The sequence below is a fragment of the Beta vulgaris genome, chromosome 9 (assembly GCF_026745355.1).
Source record: "Beta vulgaris subsp. vulgaris cultivar EL10 chromosome 9, EL10.2, whole genome shotgun sequence".
Lineage (NCBI taxonomy): Eukaryota > Viridiplantae > Streptophyta > Magnoliopsida > Caryophyllales > Amaranthaceae > Beta > Beta vulgaris.
In genome coordinates, this window is record NC_079210.1 from 49,443,433 (window position 1) to 49,459,341 (window position 15,909).

Sequence of the window (15,909 nt, forward strand, 5' to 3'; positions counted from 1 at the left end):
ACTACCACCTTAAGAAAACATGAGTACCAATCTATTGGATATATACTACCCCCTCCATAACAAAATAGATATTACACATTGATTTTACGTTTATCGATGCACTACTTAGACCATTAATAAATTTAGGAAAATGATATATGTAGCCCTTAGGGTTATGTATAAGGTGCTTAAAATGGAAATAAAATATTGAATCAAGCATTTATTACCTCAGTTGATGTGAAAATATGTCTTGAATTCTTAAACTTTTTCCATTTAAAGAAATGTATTTAATGCTTATATGTAGCCCTAAGAGCTACATATAACATTACCCATAAATTTAATTGTGTATTAGTAAAAATTAAATTATTCAAATATAGTAGGTTATTAATGTAATTCTCAAAATACGACATCTAGTTTGTTACGGAGGAAGTATGAAGTCGCTTGCAAGAAAGGAGGAAAATTGACGATCCCTTTTTGCAAGGGGTGAAACTCAATCCCAAAATCTCTAAGATCGAACTGATATCAACACTACTAGGTTATCACTTGCTATTCAACAGCTACATACATACATATGTATATATGAGAAATGAGAATGAATTTTACACGCTATAACTCTTATGAATAAGTGATGTAACTCTAATGAAAAAGTGATGTAACTCCAGAAACAAAAAATATTTGAAAAAAAATTAAAAAAAAAAACAATTTTTTTTTGAATTCAAAGTTTTTTAGAAGGAATAACTCTAATGAATAAGTGTTGTAACTTTAAACCAATCGTGTGGTTGAGATTCATTCTCATTTCTCATGTAAGGAGCATTTTCATGTGATCATGTGGTTGTAACTTTACACTTTTTTTTATTTCCTAAATTGGAAAGTTTTATGCTACAAAATTACTCACTTACTCTTACTTATAACAATTAACCAAAATTAAACTAACTTAATTTAACCTCATTATATATTAATCTAAATTAAATACACCTCCTCCCTCTCTTCCACCACCCCTCCCCCACCACCTCAGCTGCCCATTCCCTTCCCCCACCTCGCAACCCCCTTCCCCACGACCACATCAGCGCCACCCATGCAAAACCTCCCCCACCACCCCCACCCACGAAAACCTTCTCCACCACCATCACCACCCCCACCCACTGAAAACCACGCCATCTTCTTCGCGCAAATTCCCATCGGTCCTCCGTTTTTTGCGGTAGAGGTGGGGTTTTTGAGGCTGGGGTGGGATTTTCGACGGTAGAGGTGGGGTTTGGAGGCTATGGTGGGGTTTTCGGGTGGGTGGGTGGGGATTTCGGCGGGTGGGGTGGGGTTTTGTGTGGCTGGGTGGGGTTTTCGGCGGGTGGGGTTGGGTTTTGGGTGGCTGGGTGGGATTTTCGGGTGGGGTGGTGGGGTTTTCGGGCGACTGGGTGGGGTTTTCGGGTGGGGTGGTGGTGGGAGTTCAGATGGGCGGATGGTGGGGTGGTGTTGGGAGTTCAGATGGGCGGGGATGGGGAGGAAGGCTGACTGCTGGGATGGTGGTGGGGGAACCAAGTTGGGTTCCATTTTCTCTCTCCTCCCTTCCCCTAATCCCCTACCCATTCTCTCCTAATTAGTCCTTCAATTTTTGCCTAGGGAACTCAAATTTTCAAAAGTGTAACATCTAATAAAAAACGGAGGAAGTATATATTTTTAAAGTAAGATGAAGTCCCTTGCAAGCAAGAAAAGAGGAAAATTGAAGATCCCTTTTTATAATGAGTGAAACTCGATCCCAAAATCTCTAAAATTAAAGATGATACTAACACCACTAGGTTGTCACCTGTTGATCAACCGTTACATGCATATGGGCATGACCATAAGTTCTCGTATTAGGCCCAAATGGGAAATAGGGAGAGCATGTGATTGATCAAAGTCAGTATAACGTCGTCGTATCTCTATCTATATATATCTAAAGAAAAAGCCTTCAGGCCACGTGTCGTTCAGTTAGAGATTTCAAGCCCATGTGACATGACGTGGCATGCTTCGTTGATCAGTATTTTTCGAAGATCAATTAGATGGTCCACGTGGCAAAGGAATCAAAGGATATGAAATTCCCATAATCACGCATATCCCTTCCCTTAATCACACATATAATTGATCCTCTAATCTATATAATTGACGTTAATTACGGATTTTAATTGATAGGTAATCTATATAATTAAGGAAACAGTTATGTCAATCACGTAATCTATGTAATTGACACACTCAAATTGCACGTTAAAATAAAAAAAAAATGAATATTAATCACGGTTGTAATTGATACGAAATCGAAACAATTAAGGCAGTATTTAATTATGTATTGCCCGTCAAAAAAAAATTAATTATGTATTGTAAAAACTAAAAATAAAAGTATTTATATTGAAAAGATAGTGAGATTAACCTAACAAAATCTTACATGATAGCCAATCTTAGATAGTTTCAAATTGCAATTGTTGAATAACGTCAAAATATAAAATGTTAACTATTTCAGTGATACAAAGAGCATACAAATTTAGGCTCAAGAACAATTGTTAAATTATCACCTCAAATTTACCAACCTTAGACAACTAAAGCACGATAGCCAACTTCTTCAGATTAGGACACCATGCTTGTGAGAATTTTTTCAAACTCCGGTAATCATATTTATTTTTGTTAAAACCTATAATGTGGTACCTTGAGCATCTGGGGATGCTGGTATGAGGGTTTGGATTCCAGCTCCAATAAGTACTAGCTTATAAACACCGGCTCCGATGCGGTGATTTCGACGCTCAAATCAGTACCCAAACCGAATGTATTTTAGAGAAAATGTGGAGTATGAGAGAGGGGTAGTGTGGCCATGTAAGTAGGTCACAATTCCCTTTAGCTTTCCCCTTTAAGGGGTACTTATAACAACATTTTGGGTATATTGTAGGCTTTGCTCTTTTGGACCAATGGTAAACTAGACCCATACTTAATAGGGGATAATTTAGATCAGGTCATATTGAACCTCATGCTCTATTTCTTGCCAAATAATCAGGTCCTATTGAACCTTCTTTTCATTCAAAATTTTATGGCAAAACCTAGTAAAATCAGCCTAAGTTAGTTCGACTCTAATGCTCAGAACTAGATTAGACTAATTATTATACTACATTTGAAAATTCTTATTAAAAATTAAGTTCAAAGTATGAAAAATAATGTCAGGACTTCTTTTAAGAGTTTTGATATAATGCCCGCTCTTATAGTTACAAATAAGCATTAAATACATTTTCTAAAATAATATTTTTTGAAAAATTTATAACACACTCATGCATTAATCAATATAATTAATGCTTATTTATTTTATTAATATTTTCATTTTTAATATTTTATATACCATTTCTTTTTCGTAACAGAACTTAAATTCACTGGCTCTAAAAAAAAAGGAAAATGATATATATAGCCCTTAGGGCTATATATAAGAAACTTAAAATGGAAATAAAAACTTGAATTAAGCATTTATTATCTCAAATGATGTGTAATTTTGTCTTAAATTCTTAAATTGTTTCTAAAATAAGAAATGTATTTAATGCTTATCCTCAGCCCTAAGGGCTACATATAACATTACCAAAAAAAAATTACAAATCGTTAGGATTCAGATTCACCTAACTTTCTGTTAGAATACAGTAGCACTTGCACTGTACTTCTTCTTCTTCCCCAAATTTCCCAGACTACTTTCTCTCTCTTACGCCTTCAATTTCTCCACCATTTTCTCAAATTATCGAAGCTTTCTCTCTCTAACATTCTCTCAAGAACAACACACAACAACAACAACAACAGCGATTGCTATTTCTAGAAGTTCGTCAATTAGTTGTTTCATCGATGCCGCCATTAAAGAAACTTAAGAGAGATAAAATGGAGTCACTAGGAACCAAAAATGGCGGAAACGGAAGAAAGAGAAAGATTGAAGAGGAAATTGAACTTGGGAAGCAAAAAGCACAAGCAATTGCTACGCGTCTTCTCAACGAAGCCAATAACAAACGACCTCGCACTGTCTCCGATTCTTCTTATCCTTCTTTTTATTCCTCTCAATCTTCTTTTCCTGGTATACTTTTAGTTTTTTACCCCTCCCTCCTTCCCCTAGGGTTTTTCTCTCTCCTCCCCTTCCTACTTTTGTTGCTCTGTTTTCTTTAATTTATGACAATTTTTTATATAATTTATTAATTATTACTGTTTTGTGGCTTCCAATATTTGCTGAATTTGAGTTTCAGGATTCAGTACTAGTACACGATTATCGCTTTGACGCTTTTTTTATTCTGTGTTTTTGGGGTTCTGTATTATCGATTATAGTAATTTTACTGTTATTATGGTTATAGCTTCAATTGAAATGCACAATTGAAGTTTTTGCTTAATTAAAGCTAAGAATTGTTTAGTGGACGCAATCAGTATGCATTATGAGTTCTTTGATTCAGATTTTTTGATGTATTAGTAGCTTAGACAATTTACTTATATTCTCTAACATGTTCTTTTGATTGCTAACTTCATAGTTCATATACCTATATTGATGCAGTTGTTAATTACTACCTCAGGTCTTTATTAGTTTACATATATTCCTTTTTAGGATGTCCGTTATTAGTTTACCCAGTTCTTTTGTTTTTATTTTTTGGAATCGGACCACCAACTTTCCATCACACACATCCAACTTTAATAGTATAAATTAGTCTTTTCTCTTCCACAATATCATTTCTCCTAAAACTATGTGCAAAAGAAACGGGTAAACTAATAAAGACCGGAGGGATTATGTTGTTGCAGACTTGCGGTTGTTACTTGTTACGCAGATTCTTGCGGTTGTTTTGATGAAAAACAAATGTGGACTCCTTGTGCATGACCTTTTTAGTGCTAACTTCAATATATCTTGTGCTGTGAGCCTGTGAAAGTGAAAGACATGTGGAACCTCGTATTTTTGCGGCTGTGGCCTAGTATTTATCTTGATGGCACTTCACATATATTGTCTCCTTTTGTGAGCTTATGAAAGAGTTGATATTATTTGACATAGAGAGTGTTTGGTCGAGGTGAGAACATTTTCATCTGGTTTTTCTATTTTGCTTTCTTTGGTTTTTAGGGGAAGGTAAACATTTTCCTTTTAAGAGGAAGGTATGCCACATTTTCCACCCTACTCCTTACCTTCCTCTTTCACTTATCCTGTCCATACTCCTTTAACATTTTCATTTTCCCCTTCTCTTAAACTTTTCTTCTGAGCAACCAAACAAGAAAACTTAATTTACAATGATGTTTTCTAATTGAAATTGGTTTTTCATGAAAAATTATATGATAGTGAGGCATATCCTCAAATCCACCTTCTTTACGGTTTTATTTCTTCACATTCTGCCACTTTGAGTATCATATACTCACTACTCTTCCTGAATCAATTTTTTTTATTTTTTTAGATGACGATATTTGAGTTGTGGCATTCTTATCTTTGCCCTTGCAAGGAAGCTTTCCCTTTTAGGACTGGACTGCACCCTTTTATTTCTGCAATTGGTGTTTTAGTTCAAGACATTTTATTGCGCGGTTGAGTTATGTATACCCAGGTCATGTTATCATCTTATGTTCATTAAATACTTTTTTGCAGATTTTCAATGTTCTCTGTGGGTTATATTTGAAGTTTTGACCTTGAAATTCTCAAGTCATGTGAAGAGAATACTCATGATCTTTCATGTAAATGATTGGTGAATCTTTGCCATTGGCCCATAGCACTTTTATAACCACGATAGCAATTACTGTGGGATTTATGATTGCTATATATGTTATGATTATATAAGCGCAGCAAAAATACTAGTCCCCTTCTATATATTCTCCAACTTTTTTGCTATGTAATAAGTGGCTCTTGGAAGGAGTTTAGCGATTATCTTCCAACCAGAAATGTTGATGCACTCTAAAAGTTCTTGGAGGTGACCGACCTTTTTTCCAGTTAGGTACTTGCTAGTCTCCTTATTTTGCTCATCATCTGTAGGCCTAATTTTGTGAATTTGTTCACATATGTAAGTAGTTATGGTATCTTTTTGTCTTATTTATCATTTGTTACTACTTTTCATTGTTGTACCCGGGTTAGTATAGTCTGTATTGTACCTTTTGAGTTATTGCCCGCAAACCTTATTTTCTTTGGCGTTGAATCATTCATTGCTGAATTATTACTAAAACTGCATTTTGCGTATGATACCAGTGCCTTATGATACTCAAACAAATCAATACAATAGTGTACCAAGTAGCAAGAAAATCTGTATCCCAAATACTGAGGTTGAACCTTTAATTAGAACTTGTCTGAAAGTGATTATTCTCTTGTTTTTGTCTATTCACCCTCCTTATATGAATTTTACTTGTTGTACATCCTAAAGGTTGGTGTTATTATTGGAAGAGGAGGAGACATGATAAAAAATCTTGAATTAGAATCAGGAGCTAGAATCCAGATTACTCCAGATGCGGACGCTGATCCTACCTCTTTGACAAGGGATGTTGAGCTGATGGGTACGCAGGAGCAAATTAGTAGAGCTGAGGAACGAATCAATGAAGTAATTGCCGCGGTGAGAACAAGTTCTGCCTTACACACTTCTTGTTATGAGTTTTGCAGAAATTTTCTCGTTTATTAAATTTGTATTGGATGAGCAGGCAGATTCAACAAATTCTGCCTCATTTGGAGATAGAAGCGCTCCTCCCCCACAAGCTGGAGGTGAGCGACTTGTTATTAAAGTTCCAAATGACAAGGTATATATAGTAGTCTTAGCTCTCTAGTCTATTAGATTTGACAACTTTTCCTTTTTTTTTTTGTTGCTGAGATTTATATGTGGACATCTGTTCATCAGGTTGGTCTCATCATTGGTAAAGGAGGTAAATCTATAAAAGCGGTGCAGAGCATGTCTGGAGCTCGCATTCAGGTTTGTACTTTAGTAACTACTTTGTGAGGGTATTTTTATTCTCGACTGAACCACTTCCGTGGCCTCTGTTGGCTCGTTGATTTTTGTTCATTTTGTGTGTGTGTCGGTGTGTGTGTGTGGGGGGGGGGGGGGGATTTACTGGGCGAGATCATATTTTCTCTGATTTCACTGCTGGTATCGTGGTGCTTGCACAGAGTAGAGGCAGTTGGTCTGTTTGGTTTACGTTGCAATTAGACTTTATTACACATTTATTTTCTCTCGTTGTCTCTTTTGTGGGGATGATATTTTTCTCAGATCTTACAGTTTGGTATTGTGTTGTTAGTTCAGAGTAGAGGCAGTTTCAGTTGTATTGCACATAAATACAAACTTGTGAAACGTATGTTATTTTGTAGTTTCAGTCTTTCTGATTGATGAGTATTACTAGTTATGATTATTCTTGTCCTGGTGTTCTTGTTTCCAGGTTATTCCGCTTCACTGTCCTCCTGGTGATTACTCAACAAAAAGAAATATCTATATAAATGGAACTATGAAGCAGATAGAATATGCTGAAGAGCTGGTCTATGAAGTTATGAGTGGGGTAAGCTGTGATTGCTTTTAGTTCCTTTATGTTCCCATTTTCCAATAAAAATGCGATTATGGGAATATTGGTGAATTGTACATGTCCAACTGACATGTTTTCAGCATTCTTGCTTCATATTACTCTCCGTAACCCTTCCTTGAGGAAGTTATTTTAATTGTAACCTGACAGTTTTGCTGTACTTAGTTAACGGTTTCTGATACTACCTACAAATGTTCTTGTGTCAATTTCAGAATCCTTTGAAGTATCAAGGGTACCCGCAACAGCCAAATCACGGGCAAGATGGTCAGGCTACTCCAGAGGCCAAACCTTATGCATATGGACCACCAGCAACATCTTCACAGCCAGATGGTTCTGCTGCTGTCCAAACTTCTCAGCAAGGTTATGAAACCCGAGTTGCATATGGTTCTGATGGCACAGCCCAATCTCAGCCCCCGTCTGCATATGCAACGGGTTATGGTCAACCTCCTCCTCATGGTAATGGTTATAACGTCAAAATATAAAATGTTAACTATTTCAGTGATACAAAGAGCATGCAAATTTAGGCTCCAGAACAATTGTTAAATTACCACCTCAAATTTACCAACCTTAGACAACTAAAGCACCATAGCCAACTTCTTCAGATTAGGACACCATGCTTATGAGAATTTTTCCAAACTTCGGTAATCATATTTGTTTCCGTTAAAACCTATAATGTGGTACCTTGAGCATCTGGGGATGCTGGTTGAGGGTTTGGATCCGAGCTCCGAATAAGTACTAGCATATAAACACCGGCTCCGATGCGGTGATTTCGACGCTCAAATCAGCACCCAAACCGAATGTATTTTAGAGAAAATGTGGAGTATGAGAGGGGTAATGTGGCCATGTAAGTAGGTCACAATTCCCTTTAGCTTTCCCCTTTAAAGGGTACTTATAACAACATTTTGGTTATGTTGTAGGCTTTGTTCTTTTGGACCAATGGTAAACTAGACCCATACTTATTGGTAATAATTTAGATCAGGTCATATTCAACCCTCCTTTCATTCAAAATTTTATGGCAAAACCTAGTAAAAACAGCCTAAGCTAGTTCGACTCTAATGCTCAGAACTAGATTAAACTAATTATTATACTACATTTGAAAATTCTTATTAAAAATTAAGTTCAAAGTATGAAAAATAAAGTCGGGGCTTTTTTGAAGAGTTTTGATATAATACCCGCTCTTATAGTTACAAATAAGCATTAAATATATTTTTTAAAATAATATTTTTTGAAGAATTTATAACACAATCATGCATTAATCAATATAATTAATGCTTATTTATTTCCTAAATATTTTCATTTTTAATATTTTATATACCATGTCTTTTTCGTTACAGAATACAGAACTTAAATTCACTGGCTCTTAAAAAAAAAAATTACAAATCGTTAGGATTCAGATTCACCTAACTAACTAAGTCATCGTGACTTCGTTGTTTTCTGTTAGAATACAGTAGCACTTGCACTCTACCTTCTTCTTCTTCCCAAAATTTCCCACACCACTTTCTCTCTCTTACGCCTTCAATTTTTCCACCATTTTCTCAAATTATCGAAGCTTTCTCTCTCTAACAGTCTCTCAAGAACAACAACAGCGATTGCTATTTTTAGAAGTTCGTCAATGTTGCAGGATACTAAGTATCTGCAGAATTTAGTTAGAAAATAGAGAGAGAGAGAGAGAGAGAGAATTAGAAGGTGGGAGAGAAGAAGATTTGTTATTATCATCATTAATCTTCTAATCATACAATCAGCTACCTTTATACAATTGAGATCAGCTGAGCTAACTGAATTGTAACTGATTAACTACCCCACTGCCAGCTAGGCATAACAACTTATTAACTTTCTCCCTTAACAGTCAATTATTAGTTTCATCGATGCCGCCATTAAAGAAACTTAAGAGAGAGAAAATGGAGTCACAAGGAACCAACAATGGCGGAATTAGACGAAAGACAAAGCTTGAAGAAAAAATTGAACTTGTGAAGCAAAAAACACAAGCAGTTGCTACGCGTCTTCTCAACGACGCCGATAACAAACGACTTCGCACTGTCTCTGATTCTTCTTCTCCTTGTATTTCTTCCTCTCAATCTTCTCTTCCTGGTATACTTTTACTTTTTTATCCCTCCCTCTTCCCCTAGGATTTTTCTCTCTCCTCCACTTCTTGCTTTATTTTCTTTGATTTATGACTTTTTTTTGTAATTTATTAATTATTACTGTTTTGTAGCTTCCAATATTTGCTGCATTTGAGTTTCAGAATTCAGTACTAGTACACGATTTTCGCTTTTTTTTTACTGAATAATTACATATTATGTTTCTTATTCTGTGTTTTTCGGGTTTTGTATTATCGATTATAGTAATTTTACTGTTATTATGGTTATAGCTTCAATTGAAATGTACAATTGAAGTTTTTGCTTAATTAAAGCTAAGAATTGTTTAGTGGACGCAATCAATATGCATTATGAGTTCTTTGGATTCAGATTTTTTGATGTATTAGTAGCTTAGACAATTTAGTTATATTCTCTAACATGTTCTTTTGATTGCTTACTTCATAGTTCATGTACCTATATTAATGCAGTTGTTAATTACTACCTCCGGTCTTTATTAGTTTATCCGTATTCCTTTTAGGATGTTTGTTATTATTTTTGGAATGAGACCACCAAATTTCCATCACACACATTCAACTTTAATATAAATTAATCTTTTCTCTTCCACAATATCATTTCTCCTAAAACTATATGTAAAAGAAACAGGTAAACTAATAAAGATCGGAGGGATTATGTTGTTGCGGACTTGCAGTTGTTACTTGTTACTTGTTGCGAAGATTCTTGCGGTTGTTTTGATGAAAAACAAATGTGGACTCCTTGTGCATGACCTTTTTAGTGCTAACTTCAATATATCTTGTGCTGTGAGCATGTGAAAGTGAAACACATGTGGAACCTTGTATTTTGCGGCTGTGGCCTCTCAGTAATCTTGATGGCACTTCACATATATTGTCTCCTTTTGTGAGCTTATGAAGGAATTGATATTATTTGAATTAGAGAGTGTTTGGTTGAGGTGAGAACATTTTCATCTGGTTTTTCCATTTTGCTTTCTTTGGTTTTTAGAGGAAGGCAAATAATTTATCCTGTTGATGGTAAACATTTTTCTTGTAAGAGAAACCCACATTTCCCACCCTACTCCTTACCTTCCTCTTTCACTTATCTTGTCCGTTCTCCTTTAACATTTTCATTTTACCCTTCTCTTAAACTTTTCTTGTGAGCAACCAAACAAGAAAACTTAATTTACGATGATGTTTTCTAATTGAAATTGGTTTTTCATGAAAAATTATATGAAAGTGAGGCATATCGTCAAATCCACCTTCTTTACGGTTTTATTTCTTCACATTCTGCCACTTTGAGTATCATATACTCACTACTCTTCCTGAATCAATTTTTTTTTTTAGATGACGATATTTGAGTTGTGGCATTCTTATCTTTGCCCTTGCAAGGAAGCTTTCCCTTTTAGGACTGACTGCACCCTTTTATTTCTTCAATTGGTGTTTTAGTTCAAGACATTTTATTGCGCGGTTGAGTTATGTATATCCGGGCCATGTTATCATGTTATGTTCATTAAATACTTCTTTGCAGATTTTCAATGCTCTCCGTGGGCTATATTTGAAGTTTTGACCTTGAAATTCTCAAGTCATGTGAAGAGAATACTCATGATCTTTCATGTAATTGATTGGTGAATCTTTGCCATTGGCCCATAGCACTTTTATACCCACGATATCAATTAGTGTGGGGATTTATGATTGTTATATATGTTATAATTATATAAACGCAGCAAATATACTAGGCCCCTTCTATATATTTTCCAACTTTTTTGCTATGTAATAAGTGGCTCTTGGAAGGAGTTTAGCGATTATCTTCCAATAAGAAATTTTGATGCACTCTAAAAGTTCTTGGAGGTGACCGACCTTTTTTCCAGTTAGGTACTTGCTAGTCTTCTTATTTTGCTCATCATCTGTAGGCCTAATTTTGTGAATTTGCTAGTCTCCTTATTTTTTCCAGTTTATGGTATCTTTTGTCTTCTTTATCATCTGTTACTACTTTTCATTGTTGTACCCAGGTTAGTATACTCTGTATTGTACCTTTTGAGTTATTTCCCGCAAACCTTATTTTCTTTGGCTGTTCAATTATTCATTGCTGAATTATTACTAAAACTGCATTTTGCGTATGTTACCAGTGCCTTATGTTACTCAAACAAATCAATACAGTAGTGTACCAAGAAGCAAGAAAATCTGTATCCCGAATACTAAGGTTGAACCTTTAATTAGAACTTGTCTGAAAGTGATTATTCTCTTGTTTTTGTCTATTCACCCTCCTTAAATGAATTTTACTTGTTGTACATCCTAAAGGTTGGTGTTATTATTGGAAGAGGAGGATACATGGTAAAAAATCTTCAATTAGAATCAGGAGCTAAAATTCAGATACTTCCAGATGCAGACATCAATCCTACCTTTTTGACAAGGGATGTTGAGCTGATGGGTACACAGGAGCAAATCAACAGAGCGGAACAACGAATAAATGAAGTAATTGCGGCGGTGAGAACAAGTTCTGCCTTACAAACTTCTTGTTATGAGTTCTGCTGAAATTTTCTCGTTTATTAAATTTTTATTGGATGAGCAGGCAGATTCAACAAATTCTGCCTCGTTTGGAGATAGAAGCGGTCCTCCCCCACAAGCTGGAGATGAGCAACTTGTTATGAAAGTTCCACATGACAAGGTATATATAGTAGTCTTGAGATTTATATGTGGACATCTGTTCATCAGGTTGCTCGCGTCATTGGTAAAGGAGGTGAATCTATAAAAGCGATGCAGAGCAAGTCTGGAGCTTGCATTCAGGTTTGTACTTTAGTAACTACTTTGTGAGGTATTTTTATTCTCGACTGAACCATTTTGTGTGTGTGTCAGTGTGTGGGTGGGGGGGTGGGGTGGGGTGGGGGGGGGGGGGTTACTGAGCGAGGTCATATTTTCTCTGATTTCACTGCTGGTATCGTGGTGCTTGCACAGAGTAGAGGCAGTTGGTCTGTTTGGTTTCCGTTGCAATTAGACTTTATTACATGTTTATTTTCTCTCGTTGTCTCTTTTGTGGGGATGATATTGTTCTCAGATCTTACAGTTTGTATTGTGTTGTTAGTTCAGAGTAGAGGCAGTTTCAGTTGTATCGCACATAAATACAAACTTGTGAAACGTATGTTATTTTGTAGTTTCAGTCTTTCTGATTGATGAATATTACTAGTTATGATTATTCTTGTCCTGGTTTTCTTGTTTCCAGGTTGTTCCGCTTCACCTTCCTCCTGGTGATTACTCAACAGAAAGAGAATTTATTAGTGGGGTAAGCTGTAATTGCTTTTAGTTTCTATGTTCCCATTTTCCAATTGACATGTTTTCAGCATTCTTGCTTCATACTACCCTCCGTAACCCTTCCTTGAGGAAGTTATTCTAACTGTAACCTGACAGTTTTGCTGTACTTAGTTACCGGTTTCTGCTACTACCTACAAATGTTCTTGTGTCAATTCCAGAATCGTTCGAAGGTTTTGTCTGGTTCTAATATGTACCAACAGTCTAATATGTACCAACAGTCTGGCTACCCTCCTAGTGCTGCTTGGACTCCTCAGGGTCAACCTTCTGCACACCAGCCTCCTGCATATGGATACTCTCAGACTGGAACTTATGCTATGCCCCAACCACCTTATTATGGTGGATACCCTCCACGGCCAACTACATGGGACCAATCAGCTGCTTTACCTCAGCAGCAGAATACTGGCTACAATGCGTATGGACAAGGTCCACCAGCTTCAACTCCCCCAGATGTTCATTACAATTATGGCCAAGTCGCACCAGCTTACAATTATAATCAAGGGTACCCGCAACAGCCATATTTCGGGCAAGATGGTCAGGCTACTCCAGAGGCCAAACCTTATGCATATGGACCACCAGCAACATCTTCACAGCCAGATGGTTCTGCTGCTGTCCAAACTTCTCAGCAAGGTTATGAAACCCCAGCTGCATATGGTTCTTATGGCACAGCCCAATCTCAGCCCCCGTCTGCATATGCAATGGGCTATGGTCAACCTCCTCCTCATGGTAATGATTATAGTGCTTATCCAAGTTATTCAGGTGCACCAGCTGTTCAGCCATATTACAATCAAACAGGTTATGCACAGGCGAGTTATGGACAGCAGCAAGAAGGTCAAGTTGCAAGCCAGGCATCGTACCCGTATTATGGACAAAGTTGGTACCCTTCATCTCAAGCCCCTGCTCAAGCGGGATATTATCACAGTGCTTATCCTTCGGCCATTCCTCCAGCACAAGAGCCACCTCATATTCAGCCGCAAACATCTGATAGTAAAGACTCGAGTAATGTGGCTGGTGCTGCTGCAGAAAAAAGTGAAGATCCCCAAAGCTGACATTAAGAGCATTCCTGCATTTAAAACCTAACTTCTATCGGATTGTTTCCGTCGCTTTCAAATCATTTATCAACGGAAGTTCACTAGGCTATTAGAATTTATCGAAAGGTTATAAAGGGTCCATGATTAGACCTGAAGGTGCTCGGATGTTTTCTAGAGTTTTGACTGTTAAATTTAGTATTTCTTTTGCCTTGATGAACTTGAATTGATATTAACTTTTCAGAGATTTCTTTGATGATTTAGCTGTGGTTTCGTTTGTTCTTTAGTTCTATGTCCAAATCAACCAGCTAATTTAAGGTATATGCATGAAGAGATGTAGTCATCAAACCACTCCTAAACTTTCAATCTGGCTTGTTTATTGCAGTTAGTAGCGAAAATGTGAAATTAAGGGAACTAAGGGCCTGTTTTCCCCGGCTTATTTTCAGTTCAGTTCAGATCAGTTCAGTTCAGTTCAGCTCTTGACAAATACTTTTACTCTCACATATCACTATTCAATTCAGTTCAGTTCAGTTCAGCTGTTTTATGCCGAAGAGAACAGACCCTAAAGGCATTTCTAGGTTCAGTAGTCCCTTTATATACCAAAAGGAAATGTTTTGGTTTTATAGTGGTAAGAAAAAGTACTGGATTAGAAGCTCCGGTTCTTGGAGCAATTGCGAAATTATCATAATAGAAAGTGAAACTAAAGACAGATACATAGGCCATGTTTGGTGATTAGAGTTTAGAGATTAGAGTTTAGAGTTTGTGGTTAGATGATTACTTTTTCATTCAGGTTGTGTTTGGGAACATGGATTTCATTTCAATTCTAGAATTGTAAATCCCCACATTCAAATCCAAATGATTTGTTTGGGAAAAATTAGGAATTTCAAATGCATAATTTGGACATGTTTGTAATGGTATTGTTAATGGTGGGAGAGAAGAAGGGGGAGAGTGATGAGAGAGGAGATAGAAATAAACTACACTTATTTTGGATTTGAAATGACATATGTTTTGGTTGGATTTCAACTTCTCCAATTATGCCTTACTTCTTATGAGTCTTGGATTTGGGCCAAATACAATTTCAAATTCTTAGATGAACCAAACAAGTGATTTGGCCCAATTCCAGAATTTCAAATGAAATTCTGGAATCCAAACAGGCCATCAGAGGATTTGACTACTGATTTAAATAATTGTTGTGTAAAGGTGTTTGGTAACACTTAGCTGATTGTTTAGAGTTTTTTTTTTTAGAGCATGTAAAATGACATTTATGGACATATGTTTTTTTAAAAAACAAATTTTAGTGTTAATTATATGGACAAAATAGTCATTTGTTTTTTCTCTCTCCAAAACTCTCATGAAAAAGCTCTTCTACCCAGCTTTTTCAAAATAGAGTTTTGATCAGAGTTTTCGGTACAAAACTCTCTTTAATCCTCTCTCTCACCAAACACCCAAGTTAGAGTTTTTACTGGTCAAAACTCTAAACTCTCTCCAACCCTCTAAACTCTCTCTAAAACTCTCTCCCCCAAACACCCCCATAAATTATCAATAACTGGATTGTTGCATTCTTATTGATTAAGTGATGATTGGATTTTCCTCTATTGGCATATATACGTGAGGATTCTTCCCCTTCTTAACACTATGAATTGGACCAAAAAACTATTAATTATATTTATACCTATCAACGCATTTATTGCAGTCTAAAAATATATTTTTTAAAAAATAAAACTCAATATGCATGTTATCCAAACCTCTTTAAAATAATGCCACCTTAAGGAAACAAGAGTACCAATCTATTGGATATATACTGCCTCCTCTGTAACAAAATAAATGTTACACTTTGATTTTTACGTTTGTCGATGCAGTACTTAGACCATTAATAAATTTAATTGTGTATTAGTAAAAATTAAATTATTCAAATATACTAGGTTATTAATGTAATTCTCAAAGTATGACATCTATTTTGTTAAGGAGGAAGTATGAAGCCTCTTGCAAGAAAGGAGGAAAATTGAAGATCCCTTCTTGCAAGGGGTGAAA

General features: G+C 36.1%; 1 protein-coding gene across 15 annotated transcripts; it reads left to right on the forward strand.

Annotated features, from left to right (window-relative positions):
- Positions 1-3,568: 3,568 nt before the first annotated feature.
- LOC104904458 (uncharacterized) lies at positions 3,569-14,164 on the forward strand. Of its 15 annotated transcripts, none has more exons than XM_048636105.2 (13): positions 3,897-5,906; positions 6,155-6,228; positions 6,327-6,512; positions 6,598-6,693; positions 6,792-6,863; positions 7,324-7,440; positions 7,674-7,917; positions 11,674-11,747; positions 11,846-12,031; positions 12,117-12,212; positions 12,260-12,331; positions 12,765-12,824; positions 13,012-14,164. In XM_048636105.2, the coding sequence occupies exons 3-13, from the start codon at positions 6,357-6,359 to the stop codon at positions 13,897-13,899; spliced, it is 2,061 nt and encodes a 686-aa protein (XP_048492062.1). In that variant the 5' UTR covers positions 3,897-5,906; positions 6,155-6,228; positions 6,327-6,356; the 3' UTR covers positions 13,900-14,164. The 15 variants fall into 15 exon arrangements, with proteins under 15 accessions (XP_048492055.1, XP_048492057.1, XP_048492054.1 ...); XM_048636102.2 differs by having other exon boundaries at positions 3,897-5,901; XM_048636101.2 differs by having other exon boundaries at positions 3,897-5,003; positions 5,564-6,228.
- Positions 14,165-15,909: the final 1,745 nt, after the last annotated feature.

Coding starts and splice junctions, on each gene's coding strand:
- LOC104904458 (XM_048636096.2), top strand. CDS start 3,869: ATGGCGGAAACGGAAGAAAGAGAAAGATTGAAGAGGAAATTGAACTTG. Junction 4,037..6,326: donor CTCTCAATCTTCTTTTCCTG/GTATACTTTTAG, acceptor TACATCCTAAAG/GTTGGTGTTATTATTGGAAG. Junction 12,825..13,011: donor AAAGAGAATTTATTAGTGGG/GTAAGCTGTAAT, acceptor TGTCAATTCCAG/AATCGTTCGAAGGTTTTGTC.